The 21,265-nt window shown below is 42.5% G+C and overlaps 1 protein-coding gene across 1 annotated transcript; it reads right to left on the bottom strand.

Moving 5' to 3' along the window:
- Positions 1-455: 455 nt before the first annotated feature.
- Positions 456-10,118, bottom strand: LOC132572738 (p53 apoptosis effector related to PMP-22-like). The gene is made up of 3 exons (XM_060240113.1): positions 9,631-10,118; positions 2,138-2,281; positions 456-829 (listed from the first exon to the last, which is right to left on the bottom strand). Exons 1-3 carry the CDS (start codon positions 9,842-9,844, stop codon positions 612-614), a joined length of 576 nt encoding a protein of 191 aa, XP_060096096.1. The 5' UTR covers positions 9,845-10,118; the 3' UTR covers positions 456-611.
- Positions 10,119-21,265: the final 11,147 nt, after the last annotated feature.

A 21,265-nucleotide genomic window follows, 5' to 3' on the forward strand; every position in this document is an offset into this window, starting at 1 on the left:
GAAATATTTTGTGGATTTGCATAAATCACAAGGAACTGAAAAACGCCAATATGTATTATATACTAAACACACAGTTTCTTTAGGTTATAATCCTCATAATTCTTACTCTAATGTGAACTTCACTGTGTTGTAGTTCCTACAAGCATTGCTTCTGTATAGGGTTTTTAAGACGTTTATAGCCATCTCTTCTAAAATCCATTTTAGAAAAATGAAACATAATGATCCTAAATGACAAAGCTAAGAACAAAATCAATGAAATTATTCTTACAACCCACTTACTCAGTAATACATTAACATAAAGGAACATCACACCATCACATTTCTTCCCCACAAAAAAAGCAATAATTATGAAAAGGAAATCCATATTAGCTGTCAAAATACAGGATGCTGTTTCTTTTTCCTTCCTGTAATTTAACAGCTCCCAGACCGAAAAAAGAGCACATCTAAAAACAAACTGCAAAATTGGTATATTTATTAGAAAAAAAACAAACTAGTACCTCAGTAATTATCTCAGACAATAATAATGGCATCACAGCAAGTTCTGATTTTTCATGTAAAGCAAAAACAACATTGTTTGTATTATTTATTCAAATAATCTTTTCAGCTTCACATCAAATTCCCTCTGCACCATAGTAGAGGGGCTTTATGTTGCCCAGGACTTCATCTTCCCAGTTGGGAAGACAGCAGAAGAAGAATGCACAGCCAATCACAATAATAGTGGATGCCCAACCAAAGCCATAGGCCCAACTGAACATGTTTGCTCCTGTCAGCGGAATCTCTTCCGTGTACATGACGGGATAGATCACCAAACCTATAATTTGGAAAGCCGCTGAACATAAAAAAGGAGGGGGGGGGGAGAAAAAAAATTAAGAGTTGCAAATAATCATACTTTTGCCTCTACAGTCATTTGGGACAAATCTGTATTCTTGTTACTCCTAAACTAGTTACTCCTTAAGCTACACAATGCAGAGACTAAAAGAATCCAAAACATTCAATACAGTAATCAACACAGATATTCTGAGCACTTTAAGTCATGCATTATCAACTGAGTACTTGGTTTGCAGGTCAGATGTTACTGCTTTTCCATACTACAAAAATAATTGCTTTAACAGTAATTTCCTCATCCCAGCCAAACCCAAACATTGTTGGCTGAAGGAACCAGGGATAATTCTCAGCATCTAAATAGACAATAAATTCCCAAAATCTATAGGGTAACAATGCACTGTAAAACAGCAACCCCCTGGAATTTGGGAGGGCTTCCTCCACACCAGTGTCAAATGTTCCAAAGAGAGTCATCATTGAAAATCTCTACATTAGAAAAGGTGTTACTTACTATATTAGAGAGCAACAGAAAGTTGCTATCATGTAAATCAGGAAACACAGTCTGGCTATGAATGAAGTTGCTTTTAAACATGACAATACTAGCAGACTGAAAGCTCTATGTGTTTTTCATACGTATAAATCAACAAGTGATTAAAGCAGATATTGTTACATTAGGGATCATGGCTCAGTGGTAGAATATCTTCTTGGCATGCAGAAGGTGCTAGATCCAATGCCCAGTTTTCCCAGTTTTAAAAGAATGCAGTAGGTGATGTGAAACACCTCGGCCTGAGATGCAGGAGAGCTGCTACCAGTCTGAGTAGACAACACTGATGTTTGATGGCCCAAGGATATGATTCAGTATAAGGCAGCTTAACGTGTTTCTGTGTACATTACCATAATGATTCTTTTTTAAACACATACTCAGGTTTCATCAGAATCAACTGGTGGTGGAAAGTTCCATTAAGTCACAGCCAACTTATGGTGACCCTGTAGGGTTTTCAAGGCAAGAGACAAAGGTAATTTGCCATTGCTTGCCTCTGTGTAGCAACCCTGGACTACTTTGGTGGTCTCCTATCTGAATACTAACTACTGCTGACCCTGTTTAGCTTTCACTTCATTTGAGCATTAAAGATCAATCCAGCAATTTTATGTGCCCAGAGCATTATATCTTATACTTCGACCACGTAATGTCCTGTGTCCACATTTCAGATAGACAGTCTTTTGAGTGTGTGTGTGTGAGAGAGTGTGTGTAACAGAATTGGCCAGAAACAAAACATCTGGGGAAACATGTTTTTAAAATGTAGGTCAATCTTACCAACAATGAAGAGAAGGCCTCCTATTCCTCGAACAAAGTTAAACCTCAGTATTTCAATAGAAAATGCGATGACTGCTAGGATGAAACAGATGACCAAGATGACAAAGCCAACAAGATATGTAGCAGCTGCAGCTCTACCCCAACCTTTGAAGAAGAAGAAAGGGGGAGGGAAAGAAAATATTTTATATTCATTGACATAGATCAGGTCTTAGTTGGGTCTTTTTCTTGACTAAAATAATACAATGCAAGTATAGATCCCAGAATGCAGAAGGTAATTTTAGAGTGTTTTATCATCATTATCCTATTATATATTCACCATTGAAGACCAAACTATCATTTGGTTAGACAGCTAACAGAGCAGTAATGCATGTGTCATCGTAGCAGCATGGGTTAACAATGTGGTAGCCCATAAAGCATTATTTAATTGAAACATTACCATTCCTTAACTAAAGAGGACAAATTCTGGGTCACAGAGTTATAAAATTTTAGCCTGAGAAAGAATACATGAATCACAGGGTTTATCCAGTCCAAAACTTTATCATCTTAGTCTGCAAGCTTTAAATTTATTAAGTATGTAAAACTACAGTCCTATGCATATACTTAACAGTAACTACCATTGAATAGTATGTGTTTATTTATGAAAAGACATGCAGGATCAGGCTGGAATACAGGGGTATTGACTTCTCTAAGAGAGAAAATGTGTATGACATTTTTGCAGTCGAGTGTTACATTCCAGGAATGCTCTCTCTCTCTCTCGGCTTGGCTTCGCGAACGAAGATTTAAGAAGGGTGCAATAGTCCACGGAATGGTTAATATCCAGTTTTCTAAGGTTACAGCATGATGCCCCCCCCAGCAGCTCATCCCCAGGCCTGTGTGAGAGCAAAGGAACACAAGGAGAAGCAAGACATGATGGACTAGATGTGGCCAGTATCCCTTGTCATCATCCCTCTCACTATTGTTTCTAATGTAAACTATCACTGGCAGAGGCAGCATTGATTTACTACAATGAGTTTCTCCTTCCACTATGCAGATCATCTAAGGATACAATTTGAGAAGACATTGAGGACCCAGTGTGTATAAAATAATTCCCCCAAACAAGAAGGGATAATTTGTAAGAACAGGGACTAAGGATGATCACATAGTCACACAAAGAACCTCATTCACACTACAGGCAACCTGTACTGTGAAAGAGATGGTGTCATGGTGGGGCTCTTTCACTGTGCCTTTTCAGCATTAAGCCCAGCTGAATGTATGAAATCAAGAGAACAGGTGAAAGAGCATTTTGCAGTAGCCACATGCATAACCTGATTTGTATACTATAATGCTGCTCCAAAGGATATTTTGCCCACTATTACATTAGTGACGATCACAAAGAGGGAAGGTATCCGTTCATCATACAGACTAAAGCTATGAACCGAGTTATTTTAGAATTATAGAAAACCTAAAATGGCTGCAGTCAGACATCAAGTTTGCCGTGCTCTGGAGCCACCTCTGATTTATCTGAGTTTCTTTGAAACGGAGAGTTTTGATCAGACATCCCCCCACCCCAACTTGTCTTACTATGCATTCACCCCATGGTTGATAGATCATATGCAGCAGCCATGGAGAGGGGCAGAGGAGCAGTTTTTCTTAATCATTTGTCTTCTGGCCATGTGCATAGGCACATTAGGGAAGCAGCACTTCAAACTCCTGGCAGGATGGCTGCAGTTGGTGGCCAGTGGGATTGCTGGAGGAGGCTGCTGGGATCTGTAGTTCAGTGTGGGGGGTTTTAAGCTGAGCTTTTAAAAGCCAAGGGGAAGGGAAGAAAAAGAAAAGCCTCCCGCCAGTTCAGCTGTAGGGGGTGGGGGGGGGGGGTAGAGAGGCAACAAAACCTACAAGTACTGCAATGACCACATTGGTAACACAAGAAGTCAGCAAACTGACTTCCCAAACAGCTTCACAATGCAAGAGCGATCACACATCCACAGAAGCGCTGTGAAACATAAATACTGCATTTTCTGCGATGCTGGGAAAGTCCGGGGTGAGCACTGGGGGCTGATGACTGTAGGATGGGAGACAGATATTGCTGTCTGGATGAGCACTTTAAATCCATTGGGGAAAAGCAACAACAATGGATCATAGTGCTCGTCTAATCGCAGCCTAAGTCTTAGAGGACTTGCTCCAGTAGGACTTCGCAATGGAACGTGGATCCATTTAGTTGTCATGACAGACATTACAGATATTAATACAGCTTACTGCAATACTGCTGTCTGCTTCACATCCTCTTTCCCTTCTGAATGGAGCTTAGGAAGCTTTGAATCAAACTGCAGCTGGCCACAACCATTCAAATGCAGCAGCTGGGCAAATGTCTTCCTTCAACAAAAACAAGAATTTAAAACCTCAGTGTAACCCCCCTTCAGAATTTCCTATTACTATGGTGGGGAAGTGGAATGATTTAAATCCAGAAGCAGATTCAAGATGTCCCATTATATATGCAAACACTGAAACTTACTGATAACTCTGCAACAACTACTACATGTTTATCGCACTGCATTTATTCATTTTGAATACTTCTGTGTCATCTCTTCAGAATGCTGCTCAAGGCAGCTTATAATTAAAAACAGCACTTTTATAATTAAAAGCACAATTATAATTAAAAGCAGCACTAAAAAAAACCCCATAAAATTGACGCAAATAATGAAGAAGCCTGGGTAAAAAGATGTATTTCAACCTGTTGCCTAAAATAAAATGAAATAGGCACTAGGTAAACTTCAAGGAGGAAAGGAGTTCCAAAGGTGAGGTGCTGCTACAGACACCATCTACCTCACTTCTGATGGTTGGAGCCACAGACAGCAAGGCCTGAGAGGCTGGTCTTAACTAGGAGTCTGGATAGTACTGGAGGGAATGGTCCCTAATAATGATCACCTGCTCCACTACCTTTAACTATGACTAATACTCACTAGATATCCTAGTATTAACTAGGTCAGGAGTGTCAAACATGCAGTTCAGTGGCTGAATCAGGCCCCCAGAGGGTTCCTATCAGGTCCCCGTACAACTGGCTGTCATCTGCTTCCTTCTCCCTATATCTTGCTTCCTTCTGCATAACAGCTTTCTTTGCAAGGCTTGCTCAATCGCACAGGAGCTATAGAGCAAATCATCTAAATCTAGCACCTAATTTATTGTAGTTTTAAATTTTTATGTAACTGTTTTTAAATGTATTTATTAACTGTATTTAAAATTGTTTTATACAAATCATGGCGTAGACCATGTCCTGTTAGCCGCCCTGACCCTGCTTCGGCGGGGAGGGCGGGATACAAATAAAATTTATTATTATTATTATTATCATCATCTATTTTCTCCATTGGCTGGGGCTCCTCCCTTGGGGAAGAAGTGGGAAGGGAGAGTTTGCTTTGCCAGGCTCTCTCAATCACACAGCAGAGCTACTGAGTCAAGCCTCTCTTCCTTCAATTGGCTAAGGCTCCTCCCCCCAGTCCCCTCAGGAAGGAAGGAAAGAGCCAGAGCTTCCTTTGCTCAGTTCCCTGGATCCCATGGGAGAAAAACAAAGAAAGCATCTTTAAGACCAATGAGTGCTAATGTTATAAGCATGTTTTAAGTTTTAAAAAAAAATATGTTTGTGTTTGTCTGTTCTTTATAAAACATATCTCTGCTACCTAATCTTAAATAGGTACACACATGGCCAAGCCCAACATGGCTCATCTCAACCCGACACGGCCTGCTCCAACAAGGTCTCATTTATTTCAGTTCCATCCTTCATAGCAAATGAGTTCAACACCCCTGAACTAGGTTATAAAGCCAGTGTCTAAAGGCAGTTTGAAAACTGTGGTTAATATGAAATCTAGTGAGCCTTGGCTATGGTTAAGATCAGAACTGATGGAGAAATTTGTCAAGGCATAAGATGCATAGCTGTCTCAGCTCACACCCAACACTTCAGTTCTGGTCACCCGCCTATTAATTAAGCCTTGCTGCTGGGACTGAATATTAATCAGCACTTCTACAGCTAAAAGGATTAAACATTATTTTATAATCATAAGGATGAGGCTAGCTCAGGTACATTCTTCCTATACTGCTCCACCTATTCTAACAGCCTATAAATATGTGTCACACAAAATAATGCATGTAACTCTTAATTATAAAGCTGTTACTCCATTTATTAGAAATACTTTGTACATATATAAAAGTCTGGAAAGGCTCATACACCAAAATAAACTTTTTTGGAATTGATTTCAAGTCATGTAAATTGATGGGGCTACAATAATAACTCCATCAAGCAAGCCTTTCTAAAACATGTGTGTCTACTCATGGCTCAATAAATTACATTTATGGAATCACATACACCTTTCATACAGCATCATCTTTACAGGGTAATTCCACCCTTCTTCCACTGCCCTACATTATTCCAGAATTACACACAGATAAATGTTAACCACAGTTACAACTTTTAAAAATTTCTTCTTAATCAGAGCTTACTAACCACCTTAAAACTCTAGTAAAACAAGGACACCAGTGAACATTGACTATGATTAATATGACAAATATAACACTCATCCATGGTTAAGTCCAGGGAAGAACAGAAGTTCACAGGAGATGATGGAGTCAAGATGAAGTCCTGTGTAGATGACTCGTAATAGTTTGGATTGGGGCACACAAATCACACACTGTTCCCCAATCCACAAAACTCCTAGTTTCTCACACTTCAGTTTCCATCCCCAATAAGCATTCTGTCAGCACTGGCATAAATCTTATTGTTAACCATTGACTCTATTTAACCAGAGTTTGAAGGGAATCTGGTTTGTCCTAGCCATGGGTAATATTTATGCTGGTTAATGAGAGAACACACTTCTCTGGATACATGAGTCCCATCTCACACTTTTGAACTCTTGAGGTGAGTTTCTTGAGCTGATTTGGCTATTATGAAATCCATTCATTCTCCCACATTTTCCTACACACACTTCTTTTATTCTATGGAACTGGTTTTACTGTTTGCTTTGTGTTTCAGTTATCCATTGGAGTTGGTCATATGCTATGATTTCAGTACTAAGATTAGTTATCACTTGCTTGATTCCTAAACATATAGTGGAACCCTAAACTAAATTCAAATTAAATTTAAACCAATGAGCTTCTAAAGGTGTAACTCTACTTCCAGATAGCACTTATATCTTTCCCCCAGAGTTTGAAAAGCAGCTGCAAGGAGGCAAGTCAAAAGGGAGAATCAGCCAGGAAGGAAAAGGTAATGCAGATTCACACCTCTCCTTGCCTTGTTCAAATTCTTAGGCTCCCCAGGCTGCTTATGCTTAAAGAAAAAAAAAAAACCCTATCAAAGGTAAAAGATGCACACAACTGCATGTTATAGCTAGTTTGGTTCTGTGACAAGTTTTGAATTAAAAGCTTTAAATTTAGGAATCATTCCAAACTGAGGATTTTTTCCCTTATAGAAGGAGTGGTTCTTTCCCATCTTTCTATAGCAGAAATGCCAAACAAGTACAAACTTGACTGCAAAGCTTCATCCAATGAAGGTTTATATTCATGAAGGGTGGAGTAAAAGCGAGGGATGAGTTTTGTTTGGCCTTTAACTTATGCACTGACTACTTCTGCTCCACTTCAAGATATTTTCATTGCTACTTTTTACAAATAGGTGCTGAAAACTGATGGTAAGCAATATGCATCAGGGCATCTAAGAAGGCCTGTGGCCATTTTACAGGCCACACCACCTGTATAGGATTCCAGGTGCAACATACAATAATGTTAGACTATATAACAGTCCAGTTTTGAAATTTTATTATTTTTAAACTACTTGCAATCTTTTATTCAAAAAGGGGTGGTGAGAAGCATCATAGAATGCATGGAAGTCATCAGGCACATGTGAACTAGTTTTTGGGATTCTTGCATTCAGACATTTATTTTGTTTACAGCATATCTGTCTAATAGCAAGCTACTTGACCCTTTATGGATGGATAAAAGCTGCAAGCCCAGACCACCCACAGACACATTAGTGTTTTTTGTGCCTACTCTGGGAACTCCCCAAATGAACAAAAAGAGATTACTTTGTAAATTAAGGACTGCCCCCCACACAAACTTAGCTGATTTAAATTGTCTTACAAATCAAAGAACAGTTGTCAGCAACTGTCAGTTAAATAGGTGGATTTTTTTAATGGTGTGGAATCAGGAAGATCAAGGCCTGATAGCTTACAGAATTTGAGAGAGATTTTGAGGAGTGGGCTTTCCAAACTCCCCCCCCCCCCCCCGCCAAGCTGGTTTATACCTAACATTAAGTCCTTTGTAACTTATTTGGTTGGCAAAACATAGCTTGTTTTTTTATTTTACTTTTTTTGAACATTGCTAGCTAGTGCAAAGTATGAGATTCTGTATGATCTGGAATTATATATTTAGGCTATCTAAATGTGAGGTGTTCAAGTTACACGCTGAAAGAAAATGAGTTAAATTTTTTATTTTTAAAAAAATAGGCATTCTTTTGCAGGCTGTGCCATCCGGTCTCTTGGAAGCTACTCTCTTGTAGCGATCAGTGCCCTATGACAAACATTTTTGTGAACTTAAACAAGCCTGCCTTAGCCAACTAACACTACTAGAGGTTTTTTAAAAAGTGTGATAAATTAAGTGGTAGTTTTGTAGTCTCATCCATAACTTTTGAAGGGATGGAAGAGATAGCCTAATTGAACCATGCTGTCTTTCTACAATTTTCTTGTTCTCCCTGCTGAACTACATGAAAGCGAAAGGCAGCCACCTGGTTTTAACTGTTCTCTTCTCTCTCTGCTGCTCTTTTCTCCTGTGCATGCTTTCCTTGCCCTCTCCCTAGGGTTGCCAACCTTTTCAAGTGGCCTCAGCAGCAGCATCTTTAATTACACTTTTATCTACACAGCTTGCAGGTATTAATATTTAGCTCCATACCATTAAAAGACTTTCAGGGTGATTTCTGCATATAGACTCTCTGTTAAAGAACAGGAGGAGCAGGCTGAGCCAGTTTGTATTTTTATGACTGGTGGGAACCCTCTTTCTTTCCCGCCCTCTGTTGCTTTTGACATCATTTCACTTCTTCTATGAGCATTCCCTTGATCAACCCCTGCCCACCAAATCACAGCTAGATGGAATTTACAACCATTTCTTGCAAGTGATAACGGATAAACATATTGTAGCCTAGCCTCCATAACAAAGAACCATTTCTTCAAATCCAGGTCTGTTGCCCAAGAAAATGTAGCTCATTTTAATTCTAATTTTGTAACTCTCAGTATTAGATATGACCTTTATATGGCTTCCTCAGATATGTTTTACACAGAATAAGATACTTTAGCCATGTATTTGACCACAGAATCAGGATGCTAAAAGCATTACAAAATTGTGGCCTCCTCCCCCATTCTCTCAATGCATGTTTATACATGACAGGTCAGTTTAAATTCCTATTAATATCTGGAAAGTCAGCATAAATTACCAGCAATATGGTTTAGACGCCATCAGGTGGCTTCCCTGCAGCAAATACTTACTATAATCCATGAGAGAACTGCAAATCCAGTGGTAATCATCTGCGCTTTGTTTGATGCAGTCAGACCACAGAGAGGCTTGGCGGACATAGGGGAACGTCGCTGATTCCAGCCAGCCTCGGCCAGCCAAAGCAATTATGCCAAGGATGATCGCTAAACCCAAGAGCAGAGGCAGTAGCCATCTACAGCGCCAACAGGCCAGGCCGCACCTCACCATCTTGCACAGACAACCTTCAGCAACAACAGCAGAATCGGACAAGACTGAGGGACTGGACGGAATATTCTTCGAGAAAGTTTCCTTCAGCAGGGCTTGCGTGTGAGGAGTGAGTAAGCTCAGGTCTTTTTAGTCAGCAGAAAAGCTCCTAGGGAGGAGAGGGCCGCACCTAGATTCCTTTCCCTGAGAATGAAATGGCTGCAGCAACCTGTTGAGCCAGAGAGAAACTGGCTGATAAACAAACCGTGGCTCCAGGAACACTCCCAAGCCTTTAACCCTTTCCTGGTAGACTCGGTAGGCTGCATATGCAGAGGGACTACTGCTGCATTCTTCCTACAAAGAAAAATGCTTAAACCCATGGTAAGCATGTGTATGTGCAGGTCTGTTAAAGTAAATAATATTCCTTTGCAGATGTTAGTAGCCTGATTCTGTGCTTGCTTTTTTTTTAAAGTTCTGAAACATTTATTCTTCTTAGATAAGGCTTACAGGCCTATACAAATTTATTTGGAAGCTGATTGAAATCATGGTTAGGATTAGAGTCTAATCATTAGATAGTCATTTTTCTCCTTGAAAATCATTCATGAATTAAAACCCACCGCACACTCCTCCCAGTTGTTATCTAAATGGTAGGGATTTTTTTTTAAGAAAAAATTGTGCTGGGTATTTTTTCACCCAGCCTACATTCTACACTAGACCTTTAATTCTGATTCAACTTTGTCCCTGAATGGACATTCTGCACTGAACCTGGTTTTATCTTGGGTTAGTTTTCATTTCTACACACAATAGAGGTTGCCCTGGGATTGCCCCACTGTTGTCCAAGGTTATTATGACACTGATTGCTCCAGGGTTTTCTTGTGTGTTCCGTGGTGATCCCAGGGCAGATTAGTGTAGAAACATTAACTTGGTTTGGACCCTTTCAGCCCCTTTACCCCTTCACCTGCAGTTTCATCAATCTGCCATCTGTCGGCACATTTCGGTAGGAGGGTTCTGTTATATATTTTTCACCCTTCTGTTCTTTGTCATTCAATTTGGGTTGCATGCTGTGCAGTTGCTACCAGCAATCCATCTTCTTTTGTGTTTGGGTTGTGGCTCTGTCAGAAGTAGGCTGGGGGGGGGGAGACTGGCTTCTCCCCCCACCCACATCAGATGGATTTGAGGGACTCGAATGTGTTTTGGGTGCCCACCCCTTCTGGATTGTGGAGGAGAGAGCTGAGTGGGCAGCCTATGTCAGACTGCTAAGATATTCTTTTTCTCCCATTGAGAGAAGAATGCCTTCCTTGCTAAAGCTGTCCTGCCTTGCTTTCTCCTGTGTTGATCCCCAGGGTGTTGGGGTGCAGGATCCCAAGTCTGGCTGCCCCTTGGTAGTCTGGAGGGCCCTCTACCAAACTGAGAAGGTCTTCCCCTCACACAGCCTTCAGATTCCCTAAAGGGAGAACTGTTTCTTTCCCCCCACCCTTCCCTCCAGCTTTCCCTCTGTGGATGACTAGGAATTTGGATGTAGAATTAATAACCTGGGACAGACAGGCAATTTGAACTGGGACATGCGGTGGTGTAGAAAAATAACCAGGGATAAATGGAAGGTAAATGGCCCTAAGTCAAATTCTTTTTTTTCCCCCTTTAAAACAGATTTAGGTCCTAGTGGGTTCTTTGTGACCTGACATAGATGTGTACATCAGGATTACTGGCACATTAGGTTGAAAGGAAGATGAGAATATGGCATGGTATATCCCCATTTCCTCAGATCTTGGAAGCTAAGCAGGGTCAGTACTTGGAGGGGGGAATGCCAAGGAAGACTTTGCAGAGGAAGGCAATGGCAAACCACATGTGTTCTCTCACTTGCCTTGAAAGCTCCCTGCTAGGGTCACAATAGGTTGCAATTTGATGGCACTTTTCTATGTAGGTTGAAAGAAAGCAGCACAAACTATGGATCCTCCAGAGAGAACTGTTGTAACAGTCCCTTCCCCCTTTATTTACCAATCCCCAGATTACATTCCTAGCCCATGAAGTCATGTGTTCTGTCTGTGCAGCCTATCTAGATCTTCAGCTTTAAAAAACACAGGGCTCAGTGAATATATAAATATAAATAATAATAATAATAATAATAATAATAATAATAATAATAATAATAATATAAATATATAAATAATAAACAAATATAAAAAAGCCCCTCACATATACTATATGATTTGGTCTAAGTAGGGACATAGGCAGGGCAGGGCAAGGCAGAATGGCATTCCAAAACCTCTTTGTGGAAACAATTTTTTCAAAAAATATTTAAAAGCTCATGAGGGGCGCCAATGTGTTTCTCCTTGACTTCCCTCTTGAGTGTTATGGCACTTCTTTTTCCAGAAAAAAAAGCCCTGGTCATAGGATGCTTAGCACATTATTTATAGGCTGGCTTTCCCACTGATACTCAAGGGGAATTACACAGTGTAAATCAATGCAGCCAGCAGGATGGGATATCCAGTAAGCAATGTAATAGGATTAGGACTGCAGAAATCTGAAACATGGCATGTTAATGCAGAAATTACATTATATGATATACATGCACACCAGATAGTACATACCATACACCATTGTATAGCCCATCCTTTCTGTTTGTGAAACATATTTCTAAACCATCATCATCATCTATATAGTATTAGCCACATCTGTGGATACCTAAATCTGCAGATCAGGGCCACATGGGAATGAAGAGATCTTTTTGTGTACTTGGGAGATTCCTCCAATGTGCAGAAAAAATTGAAATATTTTAAAAATACATGGGGGGAGCCACACAGGGCTCACTGTCATTGACAGTGTGTGGGGGAAGAAGGTTTGGCAGGCCTGCAGTTGGGAGCTGCGTGAGCTTGCTGCTGTCACTGAAGGGCGAAATAAGCCTTGCCTGGTCTGGGAGGTGGAAGCCAAGCTGGGCTCACATCCATTGATGGTGAGAGGTGAAGGCTCTGCTGACCTGTGGCTGGGAGCCACATGGGCTTGCTGCCATCATCACTAATGGAAGCGGAGGAAGAAGCCTTGATAGGTCCAGCAGCTGGGAGCTGCACAGGGCTTGCTACTAGGGTTGCCAATCCTCACGTGGGGGCAGGGGATCCCCCAGTTTGGAGGCCCTCCCCCTACAGGAGGGGGGAAGGGAAATGTCTGCTGGCATTCCATTATACCCTATGGAGACCAATTCCCATAGGGTGTAATGGAGAATTGATCTGTTAATATCTGGGACTCTGGGTGGGCTGGTTCTTGAGGCACCAAATTTTCAGCATAGCATCTACTGCCTCTCCTCAAAACACCCTCCAAGTTTCAAAAAGATTGAACCAGGGAGTTCAGTTCTGTGAGCCCCAAAAGAAGGTGCCTCTATCCTTCATTATTTCCAGTGGAGTGAGGGCATTTAAAAGGTGTGTGGTCCCTTTAAATGTGATGGCCAGAACTCCCTTTGGAGTTCAATTATGCTTGTCACAACCTTGCTCCTGGCTCCGCCCCATGTCTCCTGGCTCCACCCCCAAAGTCCCCAGCTATTTCTTGAATTGGACCTGGCAACCCTACTTGCTGCTACTGTTGTCATCAACAGTGGGGAGAAGCCTTGGTGGGCTCAGCAGTTGGGGGGAGCTGGAGGGGTCTCACTGCCATTCATGGAGGAGGGGGAAAGCCTTAGCAGACTTGATGGCTGGGAGCTGTGTGGGACTCACCTCTGTCCGTACTGGTAGAGAGGAGAGAAACCTTAGGAGGCCAGGTGGTGATGGCAGGGAGAAGCTTTGGTGGGCTGAAACCTCTGCTGATGAGGGGGCGAGTGCTGTGGTGGCCCCAAGGATGCTAGCTATGATGCGGGAGGGGGGTAATTAAGATGGGGGATGAATTCTCCCCCCCCACACACACACACACACTTCAATTGTTGTGAGTCCCCAGTTCTAAAAGCAAAGTTAGGATATCTTTGGATACTTCATTCCAGTGACTGGAGCTGTGAGCAGGCAAGACCAATCTTTCTACAAACCTGAAAAATACCCCAGGCTTGCAGAAAAATGTGAAATTTTTTATATATAAATGGCAGCTTAAAAAATCTGAAAATGATAAAAGGAGTACCTGTCACATTAAGCAACGGATTCTCTCAGAGAACGTTGTTAGCCAAGGTCAGTATTGTAGGCGTCAGTTTCTGTGTGTAAAAAGGCAGGGGGAGGGGGCAGTGCCCTTTCCAGCCCTACTATGGCCTTTGAGGGGGAACTCATTGGGCCCAGCTAGAGTTCACAGCTCCAGGTTGGGAGATTTGGGAGTGGAGTCTGAGGAGACCAGGGAGGAGAACAGTCATTTTATTCAAGGAGACAGATCTATGTTACCTGGAGCTCAGCTGTAATTCTGGGACATCTCCAGGTCCTGCATAGAGGCTGGCAACCCTAGGCCTAAAAGCAACCTCTGGGTGACTTGACACCACCAAACTTGCATGATGCAGCTAGGCCTGGCTGCTTGCTCCTGTTCAACAGCAATTACTCTATGACAGCCAGTGTAGGAGTTGCAGTTATAACTTCAGAGTAGACCCAGGAAGTCCACTGGATGATTTTAGAGCAGTTTCATATTTCTAGTCTAATCTACCAGACAGGGTTATTGTGCAGGAGAAAAGGAGAATAATGCAAGCTATTTTGGTTGCTACTGTGGAGGAAGGTGGAGTATAGGTGAATTGGGAAGAGTAGGATAGAAATGTGAAATAATAAATAGGGCTGAAGATGGGAAGCAAACAAAAAAGTAGGTTTGTGAATGGTTGAGAAGGAGATAATGAGGCAGGTAAAAGGGAGAGGCTATGGCACTTGCCAGGGTGAGGAAACAAGGAAATAATGTGGGGAGGGGGATACAGAGGAAAGTGAGGCATCCCCCCCGCATGTCTTTCAGGGTTCCCTACCATGCACATGGGCCTGTTGCAATGGCTGAAACCAAACAACTTGATCATAGTTTTCTAGGTTGAGGCTGCCAGAGGAGAAGGAAAGCTTAAGACATAGAGGCAGATATGTTGGCTGGGAAGTAGATAAGGTTGCCAACCATGGCCAGCACGTGGGAGTAAGCCATGCAGGCGGCTGCCTAGGGCACAGCATGGCCTATGGGGCACTACTAGGTGTCCCCTCCCCACACGCTAACTGGCACTGAACCACCTCTTTCACCTGCCCTATACTCAAGTGGAGGAAAGAGGTGGCTAAGCCTTGCTTCCAGGCTGCCTTCCCTTGCAGTTAAGCAGAGGTGCCGCCTCTTTCCCTCACCCAAGACTTTCTCATGACATGGGAAAGTCAAACAGGGGTGGTGTGGGAAAATCAAGAGGAGCCCTCCATGCAAATGGGGCCATCCAGCGCTGTTCAGCTTTCCCACAATGCAGGAAGGTATAGTGGGGCTGGTGTTTGCACAGCAGGCTCCTCGAGGGGTGCCTGCTGTGCAAATGGGACCATCTGACCTCGCTTGGCTTTCCGTGATATGGGAAAGTTGAGCGCGGTCGGCGTTTGCACGGTGTAATGCGGGAGGGTTGAGCAGGAGCAGCATTTGCATGGAGAGGAACCCACTGCGCAAATAGGGCCATCCGGTCCCACTTGGCTTTCCCACGGCATTTGTTCCTCCTGTGCAAACAGTGCCAGCATTTGGGTGGGCACTTGGGGCCCTCCCCCATTGGAGAGCAGGGAGTGGGACCTTGCCGGGAGTGACAAAAGCCCCAGCACCAGCCCTGTTGCCAACTCCAGGTTAGGAAATTCCTAGAGATTTGGTAAGTGGAGCCTGGGGAGGGTGGGATTTGAGGAGCTGTGAATGGGAGAAATGGATCTTTCCACAAACCAGAAAAGGGTCTCAGGTTTGCAGGAAAATATGGTAAAAAAACATTGCAGGGTTTTTTTTTTTTTTTTTTTAAGGGACAGAAGCCTTAGCCTTAAGCAGTGGATTCTTCAGTGGCTGTTGCTAGGCAACCACAGTATTCCAGGCTTTTGTTGTTATATATTTATTTCTTTTTTGGGGGGGGGGTTGTAATTGTTTTTTAAAAAATATTTTAAAAATACAGTCATACTGCCTGTCTAAAAAGTGCCCTACTGAATAAATCTGTTTTGCATACTTTGCAGAATGCCTGTAGGATGGGAGTCTTCCTGGCCTCATCAGGCAGTTCATTTCCTCATGGAGGAACCTCAACAAAGAATGCACATGTATGTGCAGTTGCTGATTTTGCCTCTTTGCATGGTGGCACCTAGAGATGCCAGCCTCCTGGTGGGACCTGCGGATCCCCTAGGGTTGCCAGGTCCAATTCAGAAAATTCCTAGGAACTTTGGGGGTGGAGGCAGAAGACTTTGGGGGTGGAGCCAGGAGACTTTCTTAATGCCTAAAATAAATAGATAAAAACACAGCAGTGCAGTTCCCCTGAATTCAGTCTTCATTTCTTCATCCCTCAGCAGCTGCATATCCACTAAATGAAAGTGATCACTCACTCAGACACACACACACACACACACACACTTACACTTACAAAGCAACCAAAATAGACAGTTTGCAAGCCCACACTTTTGTGATCTCCCTGGGTCAGTTTACTCAGGGGAGCTGTAGAATGTAGCCATCTCCTGTATTTCAACCAAGTTCTTCGGACTAACACAGGGAAACAAAAGGTTCAAGTTTACTCTTTACTATCTGTTTTATTGTGCAAATGACCTCTAAAACAAAAGCAAAACAAATGGAGGGTCTCTTACTTTCTCACAGCTTCACTATATATTTTACTGTGCAAACGACTTCTAAAATGAATGCAAAATGAAGGCTCTCTTACTTTCCCACAGTTTTTCAGACTCACCAGGAAGAGGAAGACCCATGTGGCTCTGCTGGCTCACCAGAGAGCCAGTTTGGTGTAGTGGTTAAGTGTGTGGACTCTTATCTGGAAGAACCGGGGTTGATTCCCCACTCCTCCCTATGCACCTGCTGGAATGGCCTTGGCTCAGTCATAGCTCTTGCAGAGCTGTCCTTGAAAGGGCAGCTTCTGGGAGAGCTCTCTCAGCCCCACCCACCTCACAGGGTGTCTGTTGTGGGGGAGGAAGGTAAAGGAGAAAGCCACTCTGAGATTCGGAGTGTAGGGTGGGGTACAAACCCAATATCATCATCTTCTTCACCCTGCCCCCATTAAGCCTTGCTTCTACTCAGATTTAAAGGCATACATGCCTTCCGAAGTACAAGGAGTTTTTAAGCTTCTTCCCACGTGGTGTCTATTGGGGCATGGAGTTGGCTGGTGTCATGGAGGAGCCTGCAAACCAGGGGGTATCTCCCACCAGGATCTGGGGACTGGCAAGTCTAGTATCCCATGGAATTACAGCTCTTTTCCAGTCAACAGAGATCAGTTCCCCTGGAGAATATAGCTTCTTTAGATGGTGGACTCTATGGCATTTTACCCCATGGAAGTGCCTGTCCTCCCCAAGCTCCATCCTCAAATCTCCAGGAGCTCCTCAATCTAGATCTGGCAGCCCTGTCTCCCCCTGCCTCCCCCCCCTGCCATTCCCTTCTAGTGGCCACCCCTAGTGGCACCTCTAGGAGACCCTGCTCTGATAAGTGAAACTGTTGCAGCAGAGTACAGGGGGAAAGGCAGTCCTGCCAATCACCGCGTAATTATTCCTTCCTACAAATTAACAAAAACCATTTCGATTTAGCCTGTTTTGCCAGTTCCTGAACACTTGGAGGTATGGTAATTCATATCTATTCTGAGTGGATCATTTGCTCCTTTGACTAGATTCCCTATTCACTTGTGATGTGTGCTGTCTTGCAATATTCCTTCTCTTGGAAACTGGGCCTTTTGGCCTCTCTTGGAATACTCTTTTCATCACCCCACATCTCCTGTTTGTAGCCCAGGGTATAAATCGCTATCAACTGAACATGAGGCTCTGTTATCAGATGAAGTCTAAGCTTTAAGTGTTTGTCCTTAAGGTGCCTGGCCCCCAGAATTCAAATAGTTTTGGCTGCTGAAGAGTCATACAGGTATCCTCAGGTGCTTCTCAGGGACAGAAAACATGTTCTCATATCTCAAGTATTTGAATAACATTTATCAAAAGATCTCTGCACAGTTTTATTTAGCTACTTGCTTCATTCACAGTTCATCTTTCTCACTGACACTAAAGATGGATCCCACAATTAAAAACAATACAGTCAAAACAGTATAATATATGCTATCAACATTGTGATAAAGCGGTATTACAAAATGAGATAATGGTGTAAAGAAAGCCCAGCAGGAACTTATTTGCATATTAGGCCATACCCCCTGACATCACCATTGTTTTGCATAGGGCATTCTTTGTAGAAAAAAGCCCAGCAGGGACTCATTTGCATATTAGGACACACACCCTGACATCACCATTGTTTCACATAGGGCATTCTCTGTAGAAAAAGCCCAGCAGGGACTTATTTGCATATTAGGACACACACCTGACATCAAGCCAGCTGGAACTGCGTTCCTGTGCATTCCTGCTTTTAAAAAGCCATGCTCAGTCTATACAATAAAACTAAACCAAGTTATAAAATCAGCAACTCGCATAACATTATAATGTATACTATGAACAAAGCAATGAAAATGACAATATTTCATGGACATTATGGCTCTATTCCCTTTATGCATTTATTCTCAGAGAATGCCATAAACTTATGCAAACTTACTTAGGAGCAAATACTATTGAAATCATTATTAAGTACTGACAAAGTTATTTTTTCCATGAAAATCATTCATTAATTAAACCTAAACTGTCGCCCCCCCCTCCCCAATACTTATCATCTAAATGGCAAGGACTGTTTTAAGAGCCCCATGGCGCAGAGTGGTAAAGCTGCAGTACTGCAGTCCTAAACTCTGCTCACGACCTGAGATCAATCCCAGCAAAAGCTGGGTTCAGGTAGCCGGCTCGAGGTTGACTCAGCCTTCCATCCTTCTGAGGTCAATAAAATGAGTACCCAGCTTGCTGAGGGGAAGATGTAGATGACTGGGGAAGGCAATGGCAAACCGTAGAAAGTCTGCCATGAAAATGTCATCATGTGACATCACCCCAGAGTCAAAAATGACTGGTGCTTGCACAGATTACCTTTACCTTTTTTTAAGGACTGTTTTATATTGTGTTGGTCATTTTGACCCAGTCCAGTGATCCTTTTTGTTAAAGAAATGTACATCACAATACATTATCTTCCCTTTAAATTGAAGAGGAGTTGGACGCACAACCTCCAGACAGAACAATTGCAGCAGCAATCCTACCTTTTCCATCAGCCAAGAAATTACACACTCTTTGGAATTACAGAAGTTTTGGATATGTCCTGACCTCACCAGGCAAGCCATTTCACCAGGTGGGAGGGAATCACAACAGAGAATGCAACAGTGGATCTTACCTATTTCCAGGGTGGCATCTTCATAAACCTTTGCTCAAATGAGCAAACCTGTCAAAGTGGAGCATAACAGGAAAGGTAGTCCCTTGTAGGTGTCCTTTTAACACCATTTAATTCAGGCCAGAAGCATTTTTCCCTCTGCTTCTCAAACTGCCTTTTAACACAACAAATCCCATACAAAGTATCTCACAAGAAAGAAAAGTTTGTTTTATTTCTGAAGTGACATTTAAGTAGATCATATTGTGACAAATGTGCCCCTGAAACTGTTGCGTCCACCTTGCTCTTCAGACTAGGGTTGCCAATCCCCAGTTGAGGGCAGGAGATCTCCTGGTTTGGAGATCCTTTTCCCCACTTCAGAGACCTGTCTCTATAGGGTGTAATGGAGAATTGATCAGTGGGTATCTGGGGCTCGGAGGGGGGGGGTGCTGTTTTTTTATGTGGAGGCACTAATTTTTCAGCATAGCATCTGGTGCCTCTCCTCAAACCTCCCCAAGTTGCAAAAAGATTGGACTAAGGGGTCCAATTCTATGAGCCCCAAAAGTAGGTGCCCCATCTCCCAGTATTTCCAATCGAAGGAAGGCATTTAAAAGAAACACAGTTCCTTTTAATGTGATGGCCAGAACTCCCATCGGAGTTCAATGAAGCTTGTCACAACCTTGCTCATGTTTCCACCCCCAGATACACAATTTCAAGAAGTTCAAAATGCAACAAGGTGTCTATATTCTTCAGAAAAGAAGACGCTTGCAAGACAATGAGGGGCAGTCACAAAGGTCCCATTTCTAAGCCTTCATCAGGTCTTACAGCCTCATTATATTCACATAGTACAAAATTGGAAGAACCCCCCCCCCATAACATTGAGTATGCGATAAGCCTCCATGTAACCCAAACTTGAAGCAACTGAAAATATTACAAAGTGTCAAAAGTTTATAACAATAAACTAACTACTTGTTACAATTTGATAAGCATACTATAAGGGTTGATTTCAGGGAAGAGTAGGGTTGCCAGATCCAAATTACAAAATATCTGGGGATGGAAACATGAGCAAGGTTGTGACAAGCTGTGTGTGACATTCTTTCTGTGTAGGCTGGCAACTAACAGCATTGCACTGGACACCTAGGCCTGATTCTGTTCTGCTTGACTGAGAATTGGTTTGCTAATCTAGAATGAATGTTTGATATCTGCAGAAATTATGTTTGGTAGGCACACTACACTCTAAGATATACTTTTATGTAATAACTTTTTCACGCTTTGGAATACATATCTAACATTTCACTAAGAATTAGCATTTCACATAAAAAGGTAAAGATAGTGCAAGTACAAGTCGTTTCTGACTCTGGGCTGATGTTGCTTTCACAATGTTTTCATGGCAGACTTTTTAATGGGGTGGTTTGCCATTGCCTTCCCCAGTCATCTACACTTTCCCCCCAGCAAGCTGGGTACTCATTTTCCCAACCTCGGAAGGATGAAAGGCTGAGTACATCATGAGCCAGCTATCTGAACCAGCTTCCACCAAGATCAAACTCAGGTTGTGAGCAGAGCTTGGACTGCAGTATTGCAGCTTACCACTCTGCACCATGGGGCTCTTTTTAGCATCTCACATACCCATGGTCAAGTAAGATGATACATATTATTAAGCACTGAAATTGTACATGGCACACAGACTCTGCACATGCCATCCACAGTGGGTCATTTATCTTTTCATAAAGACAAATGAAACTAAACAAGCTTATAAACTGAGAGTGACATCACAGGAAAAAAATGAGTCTAGACAAGAACTTTTTTTTTGCTACCTTGGCTTGTCTCATTCATATTTCTATGTAGGCCTAATAGTGTATCATTTTTCTAATGACAAGCTTGTCCTTTATCCACCAGTACCTCTTCTTTCAGGTTAGTACAGGCATTCTATGGGATGTTGTGCAAGAGTTTTCTATGCTGCAGTGCTGTTTGGGGTTATGCCATCCAATAATTTTGTAATAATCAGCAGTCTCCCCATCGGGTGTGCCAAGCCATCATACCTGCCACTTAAGCACCCTGAAGTGTCTAGTTTTACTTGGTGTAGCTAGTGTTTCAAATATGATCTTCAAAGAGTTC

The sequence above is a fragment of the Heteronotia binoei genome, chromosome 1 (assembly GCF_032191835.1).
Source record: "Heteronotia binoei isolate CCM8104 ecotype False Entrance Well chromosome 1, APGP_CSIRO_Hbin_v1, whole genome shotgun sequence".
Taxonomy (NCBI): Eukaryota; Metazoa; Chordata; class Lepidosauria; order Squamata; family Gekkonidae; genus Heteronotia; species Heteronotia binoei.

What these genes read in the sequence shown, in the direction of transcription:
- LOC132572738 (XM_060240113.1), bottom strand. Translation starts at nt 9,844, where the DNA reads ATGGTGAGGTGCGGCCTGGCCTGTTGGCGCTGTAGATGGCTACTGCCT. An exon ending in CAGTTCTCTCATGGATTATA is followed by an intron (nt 2,282 to 9,630) that starts GTAAGTATTTGC and finishes TCTTCTTCAAAG; the next exon opens with GTTGGGGTAGAGCTGCAGCT. An exon ending in AGGCCTTCTCTTCATTGTTG is followed by an intron (nt 830 to 2,137) that starts GTAAGATTGACC and finishes TTTTATGTTCAG; the next exon opens with CGGCTTTCCAAATTATAGGT.